Source organism: Apis dorsata, unplaced genomic scaffold (assembly GCF_000469605.1).
Source record: "Apis dorsata unplaced genomic scaffold, Apis dorsata 1.3 scaffold_78, whole genome shotgun sequence".
Lineage (NCBI taxonomy): Eukaryota > Metazoa > Arthropoda > Insecta > Hymenoptera > Apidae > Apis > Apis dorsata.
The window spans coordinates 130,015-141,634 of record NW_006263376.1 but is presented as its reverse complement, the minus strand read 5'-3'; the positions used below and the strand labels follow the sequence as shown (position 1 = coordinate 141,634).

General features: G+C 34.8%; 1 protein-coding gene and 1 long non-coding RNA gene across 5 annotated transcripts in view; one reads left to right on the top strand and one right to left on the bottom strand.

The window, feature by feature from the left end:
* The window catches only part of LOC102679357 (insulin-like growth factor 2 mRNA-binding protein 1), a 66,375-nt gene that overhangs the window by 24,429 nt on the left and 30,326 nt on the right, over window positions 1-11,620 (top strand). The window contains exon 1 of one of the 4 annotated variants that reach the window (XM_006610787.2): window positions 2,658-3,770. The exons of the other annotated variants lie outside the window; for them this stretch is intronic. Coding sequence (XP_006610850.1) covers window positions 3,682-3,770 — 89 coding nt within the window. The 5' untranslated portion in view covers window positions 2,658-3,681. Of the gene's footprint in view, window positions 1-2,657; window positions 3,771-11,620 lie in introns of those variants that run through there. 4 annotated transcript variants of the gene reach the window in all.
* Window positions 4,013-5,369, bottom strand: LOC102679146. The gene is made up of 2 exons (XR_421047.2): window positions 4,998-5,369; window positions 4,013-4,894 (listed from the first exon to the last, which is right to left on the bottom strand). It is a non-coding gene; the product is annotated as an uncharacterized LOC102679146 (long non-coding RNA).

The following is an 11,620-nucleotide window of genomic DNA, read 5'->3' as shown; positions in this document are numbered from 1 at the left end:
TTCTCTTTTTTTTTTTTTTTTATTCTCTAACCCCTTTTGCGTAATTCGGTGATTTGTAATCATCATTTGTTTTCTTCTGGTAGATCATGGCACAAGTTGTACAGGTGTGCCATTTAAATCAAATCCCAGTAGAACTTGTCTCAAAAATTATGATGTTATGCATAACTATTTCGATGCTAGGTCATTGCACGAATAATTATGTTTATATTTCGGGATATGTGAATTTATAAGACACTTGTATTACATCATTTTTTTCGTTTTTACATTTTTATTTCTTATTTTTCAAATATTTCAACAAATTTATATCGTATTATTTCATATTCTTATTAATTTTTCGATATATTCGAATGGAGAATTAGAGTCGTTATGTGTTCAAATGCAAAAGATGTTTGCAAAAAATTTAATTATAATAATCTTATGTTTGATTAGAAGATAAATATAAGATAAATAATTTTCCTATATTTAAAAATGTACATATAATGAAAATTGTCAATGATCAAAGTTTCATTAAAATCAAATTCAATTACGAATTTAATGAAATAAGAAGTAATTAGATAATCAATTACGAATACAATTAAAATTGTTGTCAATATAAAATTTTAATTGCTTTATGGTTATGAATTGATGCGTACGATGCATAAAAGGTATATTTTAACAAGGGGCGTATCAGGATTGCTTTCAGTCTTGAAAGGGCATAACGAAACGTAATTATGGCAGGCGTTTGAACGCATCAAAAATTCAAGTGCTATCCAGCTATGATTCTGTGAATGATAAATCTAGTTCAAGGATAACACCCTCGTCATTGCCAAAGATAATGACGATGAAACGTGAGCGCAGAAAAGCCACGAATACCCATGGTCGACCTGCACCCATATACCTGCAGGCATGCACAAAAGAAAGGCGAATCCTTCCTTTCTACCTGGCCGAACAAAGAGACCTCCGTAACGGAATCAATCCTGTGGTTCCACGGAGAACTGGGAATCCGTATTTTGTTGTTCATTGATTTTGCCCTTTTTTTGTACTTCCAACGTTCGGTAAAACTCTATGTGTAGATTCTTCTGTACTTTACCGATCCGATCGCTAATGAAACGTAAGCCAAATGCACGTGAAATAACGTACAGCTATGTCTTTTAAAAAGTCACAGTGGTTGGGCACTTGTAATCTCCCCCTTTTCAGCTTACAAGTTGATCAGAGAAGTGCTCTTGATGCCGTAGATGCCTAAGGGTGAAGCGTTACATTTCTTAGTTATTTACCAAGTGATATTGAAGCAAATATTGAAAATTAGAATTTTCTAATTCCAAGTTTTATTAGATTATAATTTATTTTTAAATTGTTTTTATTTTTCTATTAAAATATATTTCTATATATCTAATTTAATGTATAACATTAATATTTATTTAAATTGTTTATTTTTTTGACAAATGAAAAAATATATATATCGTAATATGTATATCAAAAAGCACATGATAATGTAGAGAAAATTAGAAAAAAATATCAATTCGACTCGACTTTTATCTCCTCTAATAGCTTTACATTGTTCGCAAAATTATCATAAATAAAGGAGAATGAGAATGGAGCGACAACTTTTAGTGGAAAAATAACTTTTAGTGTTTACCGGCGTCCATCAGATGGCGCCTCTGTACACGAACAACGTGGTGCACCAATCGTGGTATAATACGACAGAATGAATACTCGTTTAATAATTCGATGGAATATATCGGATGTACCTTTATTCAAAGTGAAGAATTCGTCTTAAATATGGCGATGGAAAAAACGATCGAAGCAACATGGTGTTCACGCGAAGAAAATGTTCCGGCTTTGATATACCCACGCAGGATAGTCGAGAACTTTTTCCTATTCACCCTTCTCTCGAGTCTCACACGCCGGTACGATGCTATGTCTTTGGTGGGGACGAACAGCGAAGCTTCCCCTTGAACTGGGGAGGGAGAAACAGTTAGTGGAGGGGAGGGAACCTAGTCGAGGGTGGGGGTATATTGGGCGCGGCCTAGGACGGCCGCGCACCGCGTTGTTATAAAAATAATATCAGTGTTCCCAGCGCGCGTTCTGGATAGATATCCTGGCCGATATAACCGCCGTCAGCGTAGCACGCTGCTCTTAGACGTGTGTGTTTTCTCTTCCGTATTCCCGTTTGCGTTCGCGCTTCCGATAGGTGTACGGAAAACTCGGACGAGAATCTCTCTGTTTCAACGCGCATTTATGCCCCATTGATCGTCGCGCATTCGACGCGATCGCAAGCAACGTTGATCGAAACGCCCGGCAAAAACGGAGAAAGGGGTAGTGGAGAACGAAAGAGAGGAAAAGACAAAGGGAGGAAAAGAGAAAGAGAAAGAAAGAGGGAAAGAGTAACTGGAGAACAGAGAGAGGACGCACCCACGTATACGTGCGAAGTTAAGGCCAGTGTCATTTACGAATATATTGAAACGCGGTCGCACGGAACGGAAGCCGGGTATCGTGTCACTTCGTATTCGACAGAGTAAAACAGAGCACCGTTATATACCTTTATTATACGACCGATTAATCCACGTGCGTTTGAAATATACATATATATAATATAATATATATAGATATATATATATATATATATTATATATATAAGTGTTACATACGAAAAAAGGACCAACGTAATTCTGCAGAGACGTATCTTTTTTTCTACCGGCGTTTCTAACCCGTTGTGTCATCGTGTAAAACGGTGTTCATCATTCTCCGAGAGAGAGCAGTAGCGGGAACCGGATAACGCACGGTCCCGGAATCGTCTTAAACGACCAATCACGTACAAGCTCTCGGCTGTCTCCTCCGTTTAGTTAGTAAAAGTGCTCGTGCGTCTTCGATACGTGGAGGGATTTCTTCGTTGGTTAGAGAAAGAGGAGAAGTGAAGGCAGCGTGCGAGAAAGAAGGACGAAGTGGTGGAAAGAGCAAGGGGAGGAGGACACTACGGTAGTAGAAAGCCGAGGAGCAAGGAGGCAAGGAGGAAAGTACAAAACTGCTCCACCCGCGCGAGTTTCCACGGTGGTTGTTGAGAGAACGAGACGAACGAGACACTTCTTTGAAAGGAAGTTGCAAACGTTATTGCGTGGATTGTTTTTTACTTATTTCGGTTTTTTATTTTTATTTGTCACATCGTCTCGCGAGATCTTTAATAATCGTTACATCATATTACGCGTAATCGTGTGTTATTATCGAGAAAAAGAGTGAAATAAATATCGTGTTCAACGAAGACACGAGAAGCGTACCGTAGAAAGAAAAAGAGGGAGAAACGCGCGAAAGAATACGAAATTAAGGAAATAAGAGAGGACGCTATTGTACGGACAACCGAAAAAGAATTTGTATCGGTCTTTGTCACGTACACATCGTCGTGTGTCCTATTTTCATCCTTTTTTTTTTACACTCCTCTCTTTCATTCGTGCTCGTTCGGTCGCACGAAGAAATCAGCCAGTGTTTAGTGCCAGTGTTTGTCTACCTCAGTCGATTAGCGGCAGCTAACGGCGAAAAGCTGCATTAAAAGATATTTAGAAGAAAAGAAATATATATATATCTATATATACATATATAATATATAATATATATTATATTGAACAGTGCTAAAAACCACGTCGAGTATTGTTGTAAATAATTCATCAGTTTTTGTGTGAAATTTACAACGAACGTTAAGAAAAAAAAATCATGTCCCTGGATAAGTTTGCGGAAGGTGGCATGTTACAAAAAGAAATGGAGCGATTGGAAATCGAGGAGAAAAACGGCGATGCGACAAGGTAAATTTATCATCCTCTATTTACGAATCTTTGTATCGTGTTTCCAGTGAGGTTAGAAATTCGTTGACACTATTCACCGATCAGGCTCTGCGCTGTAACTTTTCGCGCCTTTTCTTATCGATTCAACTTACCTATTTTTTCCATTTATTTTTCTTCATTTTATATTCGTGTAATTAGCATAAGGGCTTTAGTCGTTACTTGCTTTAATATTTTGCGGAAATATATCTAATCAGTGAAAATTATTTTTTTTTATTCTCGATTATTCCTAAAATTTTTAGTATCCATTCTAATGACATCGTTCAATACATATTATTAGAAAAGATCGTTATTTGGTATTTTTAAATGTTGGAAACTTCATAGTGCGTTCGTTGTAAACTCGTTTTCGGGAATAGATTAGTAATAACACATGAACGAATATTAGAATCCTTCTAACGGTTCTTCATGTCAACAGAACATCGCCAACATTTACACATACCACATATACATATATATACGCATATAAACGAAAGGAATTTTTGAAAAACAATGAAATATTAACGGTTTTATTGTGGGGTATTATCTTTTGTGCAATTTATTATATGATGAGAGAAAGAAATTCATTTATTTTATTCTCTATTGTTGTTACATAAGGTTTTAAAATCATGTTTAATGATAATTAAATTAAATAATACTTAATTTTTCCATGAGCTTCTTCGATCATGTGATTTACGTTATGTTCTTACTGTTTCTATGATCTTTCTTCTTCTAAATATTTTGTTCATTGTAAATATATTTTTTTCATGGCCTTTCTATGTCTCTAGTTTCGTGTATTGTAATCCGATTGACTAACTAAGCTTAGAACATTGACTTCCGGTATACATACTTCATTTCGTGCGTGACAAGTATGAAATTACTTTAATTCTTCTTATAAACTTGTTGACCATGGATATAAAAGATTTAGATTTCTATTTATTTTTAAGAAATTTAGATTTTAAAACGGAAATTTGTAGCTGAGTGTGTCATATTAGTTTTATCAAAGTTGAAACTTTCGTAATAGCCGATTCATTTCGTAAAATATCTTCATATTAGTGGTAGTATACAAATATATAACTTTACAAGTTGAACTATTTTGTCGATTTGTTTTTCTAGAATTTTATGTTGATATTAATAAATAGAAAAATAAGTTTCCAATTAGTTCATAAATAAATATAAATTAAATATTTTCAGTTTCAATATTTTTAACGTTACCGTTTTTTATATAAATAATATATTTTTCTTCTTTTCTGATTCAACTTCCTGATTCAATATTGTGCAACTATCGTACTACTTTCATTTTTTCCTATTGTTGAAATATAGCCTTGATATCGCACGTGGCACAGCTTTGCGATCGTCCCTGAAATTCGGCTGGTTTCGGCGTCAACATGGCGGGAAATGAAAATTCAACGTTAACGCTTATTTAACTTCGCCGGGAAGCGTCTCGAGCGTTGTAATTAATTCAGTTGCCTGTCCGCGATATGCCCGCAACGATATGCTAGAACATTTGTCGCATGGTAGTAGTAATTTAATATGTCATTGTTTCAAAATAAAATTCATTGTAAAAATAAAATATTTCTCATCAATTGAACTACATTTAGAACGATTATGTATCGCTAAAAATTCTCAATCTTCTTTAGAAGAAATAATTTTTATAATAGAAAAAATTTTTTATTTTAAAAATTATTTTAAATACGTGTAATATTAGAACGATGAATCATTAAACTAGAAAAGACAAACAGATTGGTAATTTTTTTAAAAATCACGAGTAAATAGATGCGAAAATATGGATCACCGAACTGTAATATTATAGTAGTGATTCACCCGAAAGAGGCACACGATAAAGGTCGGCCGAAAGAAATGTCCACGTGGACACTCTTTAGACACACTGTTGTAGATACAATTTACGTGTCACAATAATACCAACATACCGTGGCGTAAAAATAGGGTAGCCATCGGAGAAAATATTTTATAGGAAACCAGAAAACATATTGTTACGCTCAATTATACGGGAATTTTTTTTCCGAGACCATAAATAGCTCGGAATAAAGGTATAATCGTTTTGTGGAGAAGTGGCAACTTTTTTTCGTTCTATTTCCGTGACTATAATATATGAAAAACAAATCGAAAATAAAACCGAATAAGGAAATTCAAAAATATTTTAGAATGTTATTACATAACGATTTAACTTTTTCCGAAGATAAATTTTTATTTTTTTTTAAAATTTCAATTTCGTCAGAAAATACATCGTTACGATGGTGATAATATTACAAACATCGATAATATAAATGTATAGGTTAGGTTATAGAATCATATTCGGTTTATTCGAGGTTCGTCGGTAAAGATAATTCATGTCCATGTTATGAAGACGATTTATCGCAAGCAATAGAATTTAAAGATGGAAAAACGGAACCCGAATTTCGTACCGATAGTGTAGAACACATTAACGCAAATACACAGAATGTGTGAGCACTTTTTCCCGTTTGACATACTCTTGAAGACACGTGGAATTTCAGTATTCGATTTGAACTTACCTAAAACTTTCCACACACGGAGAGAGGTGCGTGCGTCTCTCCGCCTCCTATATGTTTCCGCCACTTCTCGACCTCGTATAACGATCATGGTTTGTCATTGGTGTGTATATTTGCATGGTTAAGAATATAATCACTAGTTAAAATCATTCGATCTTCTATCAATTTGATCATTCGATTAATTCATCTTTGGTTATTTGTTCTTCTTCAGTAACAAATCGACTTCACTTTGTGAAACACATTTTAATTTCGTGAAGATTATCACATTGCAATAATTTCATAAAATTGAAATCTACGTTTTAACATTTTTTATTTAAACAGCAATATTTAATATTTTATAATCTATAATTTTAGTAAAATTTTTCGTAACTTTCAAGCATACACTAGTTTTAATGTTGGCAGCATTGCTATTGCATATCATAGATATATTATATATCGAAATTCGACGTTCGTTTTAATTATAACCTAGTCTAACAGCGTTTTTTCATAATAAGATTGATTGCTTGTTTTCAAGTAAAAGTGTGTCAACAATAATTACGAATTTTAGTCTTTTTAGTATTATAAGACAACGATTAACATATATTTTTATTAGATATAACGAAACATAAATGGACTATTGCGTCGAATGACGTATTAGATCGCCACGTTACAAACTAACAAGTGTATATTTCTTTAAAACTACACTTTGGAAAAAGATATTCATAATGATAGTTATACGATAAGTGAATATATATAGTTGAAGAATGTTAAATTAATGATTAAATAGTAAAAAAAAAAGGTTTGACATTACGATAAACGATATTACATATCCCACGAAATACGCGCGAGCGTTGTACGTGGCTCTATCTTTTGGTGAAAACGCGCATCAAACTTTTTCCATATCGGTAACGTAGGTGACTGTATACACGAAATTTTAGTGGAAAACTCGATTGGATCAAATGATATATTACAAAGAGAAATTCATTTAAAATCATTTATATCTCGAACAGTTGAATTATATATCTTGAAAAATAAAAAATTTAAAGTAAAATCTTTTCGATAGAATTGTATTTTACTTTAAATTTTAATAATTTATAATAAATACTTACTTATTTTTCGTTTTCGAGAAAAATATCATATAATTTTTTTCCACTTTCCAATTTTTTCCACTTATTTCCATTTCACGTTTCACAAATAAGATTGTAGTTTTTAGAGAAATTTTTAACAATTTTTTAACAATTGCCAATATTCTCGGAACATTTTTCTTTCCTTTTCAAGTATCGACCATAAGCAAGCAAAGATAGGTTGGAGAATAAACTCAGGTTTGTCGGCCATCGATTTCTCAAAAGTTTTCATTTGTCCATGTCAAAAATTTCCGTTCGGGAAATTTCGAACAAAAGATTCAGGTATATCTTGTCTGCATTGTTAGAACATCTGCGTCAGTTTGATTGTATTTCGAAAGGCCTGAGCCGATTTCTAGGAAGATTGGAATTAGTTCCTTAGTACTTTTCTCTACCTGAGTTTCAAATCCTTGAATACGCTCAAAAACATGTCAGCTTTTGATTGAAGTGTTGCAATGTTATTCATTTCGAAAAAAACGTTTTTCTTCTATTTGTACTTGTATTAATCTTGTTGTTCATAATTTTTTTGTTCAAATTTCCTTTTTCAAATTTTTGGATATAATATCAAAATGTAATAAGATAAATATATATGTACTAATATCGATATAATATTCGAAAACGATCTCGAGAGATTACATTAAAAATTTAATATTAAATACATCAGTCTGTAAAATGGTTACATTAAACTTTATAAATAACACGAAGAATTTGGAATTTATAAAATAAAAGTTTTTCTTTTTCGTTAAAATAAGTAATAAATCAAAGCGTATATTATGCAAATAATTTAAAACGATAAATAAATAATATATAGTAAAGAAATGAATAAATTTTTAAATTATTTATTTTTTATGCACGAAAAAATACGTCAAATAATTACGCATAACATCACTGAAATTTTTCAATGAACTTATCTGCGAAATTAAATATCGTTATATATAAAATTCATGATAAATTATACGTTCGTTATTTTAAGATGATTGATTAATTTTTAAAAAATGGAAGAAATTTTCAAATTTTGCACGGAAATCGATCGTATTTTATATTTTCATACGAGAAACGAGACACGAAACGAAGAAATCGTAGCGTAGAAATGGCTGGCGCTTTCTACAGGGTAGACGGCCGCCATTTGCAAACCAGCCTTCACTGCCACGCACATTCATTAGCATACAAGTTGATAATACCAGTCGAACCACCGTAATATTACGACATCTTTCACCACGTTCGACAACGTTTATTTTCCCCATCAACATCAATTTAACATCAATTTTAACATCAACTCCAACTTGCCACCTCTTTTTAAAGCTCGGTCTTGGATCGAATTTAAGAAAATTTCTATACAGTTAATTTACAATTAATTTATATTATATATAATTTAAAGAAAAACGAAACGAATATTATTTTAATAAAATGTACACATTATTAATTACAATTTTAAATAAAATAATTGAATAACATATACACTGAATGTGTATAAAAATTTATGCGATGAAATTTATTATTAAATTTAAAAATATTACATATTCTGTAAAATAATAAACAACAATTGTTTTAAAATATTCACTATAATTAATATCAATATTCACGATAATTAAATATATATACATACTTATGGAATGGAAATACCTGATCGACTGCATAATTCCAAATTGGAGCGTCTTTAAATAGCGTTCTCCAACCGATGTGATCGATTCGATTATTTTTCAAATTATGTAATAGACACTTATATAATCTAGGTTACGAGTTCGTCCGGCATATTATCGTAAAACGTGCAAAATTTATTTGGTGTCCTCGTTCGCAAACAAGCATTCGCTGACTACGAATCGTAGAGGCGCGTATTAGCCTCGCGATAATTGTGGAATTCTCCCGGGTCAGCTCGTTCCAAGTTCTTTGCACTCTCTCCCTCTCTCTCTCTCCGTCTCTCTCTCTCTCTCTCTCTTCGTGTTGGTCTCGTTGGTGGCAGCAATCCGTACACCTCGTGAAAAGAAAAGGCGGGAAGAAAAAATAAAAGGAGGAGGGACAATCGGTAGCTCGTGTCGTTCCTTCGGCTAGTCTTTCGTCATCGCGTTCATTCTTGGAACAGCAAACGAATCCAGTAAAGAAGCTGCCAGAGTCAGCGGTTTCTTCCGGTGTTAACGGTCCCCTTATCTCACCTCGACGAGAATAAACGGACAAAAGTTGCGCTTAATTTCTAGCCCGGTTAAAAACTATGGTAAAAAAATATACCGACCCTATCGATTCTTAATAAAAAGATATAATTGCTCGCCAATTAAAACGGGATATTTTCATTACCCAGATCGAATCTGCCGGATTCTACGATGTAACGATTAGTTCAATACTGAAACTTCTCCCCTTTTCCGTTATCGCTATTATTATTTAAATTCATCGCGTGTAATTAAAAGTTGTATCTCAATACATCATTTATGTTTATGAAAAGTTTAAATGTCGGTACTGGAGATTTTAAAAATCTGTTTGAAAAGTTAATCGTTTCTACGAGGCGAGGCATCGAAACTCAATGTTGTTAATTAACGTTGAAAAGGTCAAGATAAAGGGAATAATGTATAATTACTATATATTTATACGCGTATATAACGTATAATATAACTTTCATTTGCATCTTAAACGAATTGATTAACTCTCTTTAATCATATGTACCGAATATGTACCGAAATTAAGAGATCTTCCGCCATTGTTTGTTATTAATTTACCGAAATAAGTGACTTTCCGTGAACATCGTGTGGTCAAACACGTTATCATGGGAAAAATTAATTAGCGACGATCGATTATTCGAACGGAATAATAACGAATAACTCGATTCAATATTATTCCACTATTAAAAAAATTAATCAAGATATCAATCGGTTCAATCGCACACTTTTCTTCACGATTGATCCCTTAATTAATTGGGGAAAAGGAAGGAAAGATTGGAGAGCGCTGTTCAAGTGGTATTTGTCAGCGACGAATACTTGGCGCACGCGACGACAAACCGATCGCAGGGTTCACATTTTCGATCGGCCTCGTCTTCCTCGTTTCTCGTTCTCTCGTGGTCGCGAGCGAAGGTCACGCGAACTTACGTGAAAAAGGAGCGCGTATCTGGCTTTCGGGATCGAGGCGGGAGCATCATTTATTCAACATCGCCGCTTCTCGTTGGGTTACGTGCACGTTTCGAGACGTCGTAAAGAAAGAAACGCGACGTGGAAGCAACGTGAAAAAAAAAAAAAAAAAGAAAAAGAAAAAAAGAGGGGAAGAATGCGAACGACGAAGGGAAAACGACCGAGTTAACCGCCTACCTTCTACGACGTGCTCGCATTACCTCTCGTTCCCTCCTTTATTCGACTTTATTCTTCCCTGATTCAGGATTAATGGGATAGATTCCGTGGAAGGAAATCGACTTCGCCTCGACGTCGCGTGGTTCGATTCTTTTTTTCCTCGAAAACACGGTCGAAGCGATCACCGTTTACGCGGCGGGGACCATCCTTGCTAAGCTCGGAAAGAGGCTCGTCTCTCTATAATTCGGTTATCCCCGATGAAACCACGAACCCTTAAAAGCACTCCCTCGCTTTTAGCGTTCGTATATATACAAATAAGAAAAATCGGTCTCTAAATCGGTTAGCCTATCGATTCGCGTAGCCATGTTTTACATTTTGAGACTCGAAATCCGATCAGCCCCCTCCCCCTCCCAAACGTCCACCGGTCAAGATGACGCGTCTCGTGTTTCATGGACAAATATCATCGTCCCTAAAACCGAGTCACGAATACCTGTGCATAAGGCAATAACGAGAGTGAGAAAGGGTCGTGGAAACCGGGGAAAGGAGGAGGAGGTTGGCGGAGGGGAAGCAAATGGAGAGGCACTCGATGAAATAATACGATGGAAAGAAGGGGGTTGTTGATGCGCTCGAAGAGCGAGAGGAGAGAGAGATAGGCGAGGAGGAGAATGGCGAGAAACGCCTCGAGTCTCGGGCCCCGGTTACGAAATTTTAATTAAATTTCATAATCTGGAGACGACGTTCGTGTTGTCCCATCGCATTGTACCGCCACGGGACTTAAGCTTTTGTCGGTGGAAACGACGAAACGACGCGCGGGACCCGTTGTCGTTCTCTCCGCTTCTCGTCACATCCTCCTTCCCTGACGCGGAATATGTTGATGTTGCACTCGCCTCTTCCCGTAGAATCGCGCGATGAATGTACTCGCGTGGCACGTTTAATTAATC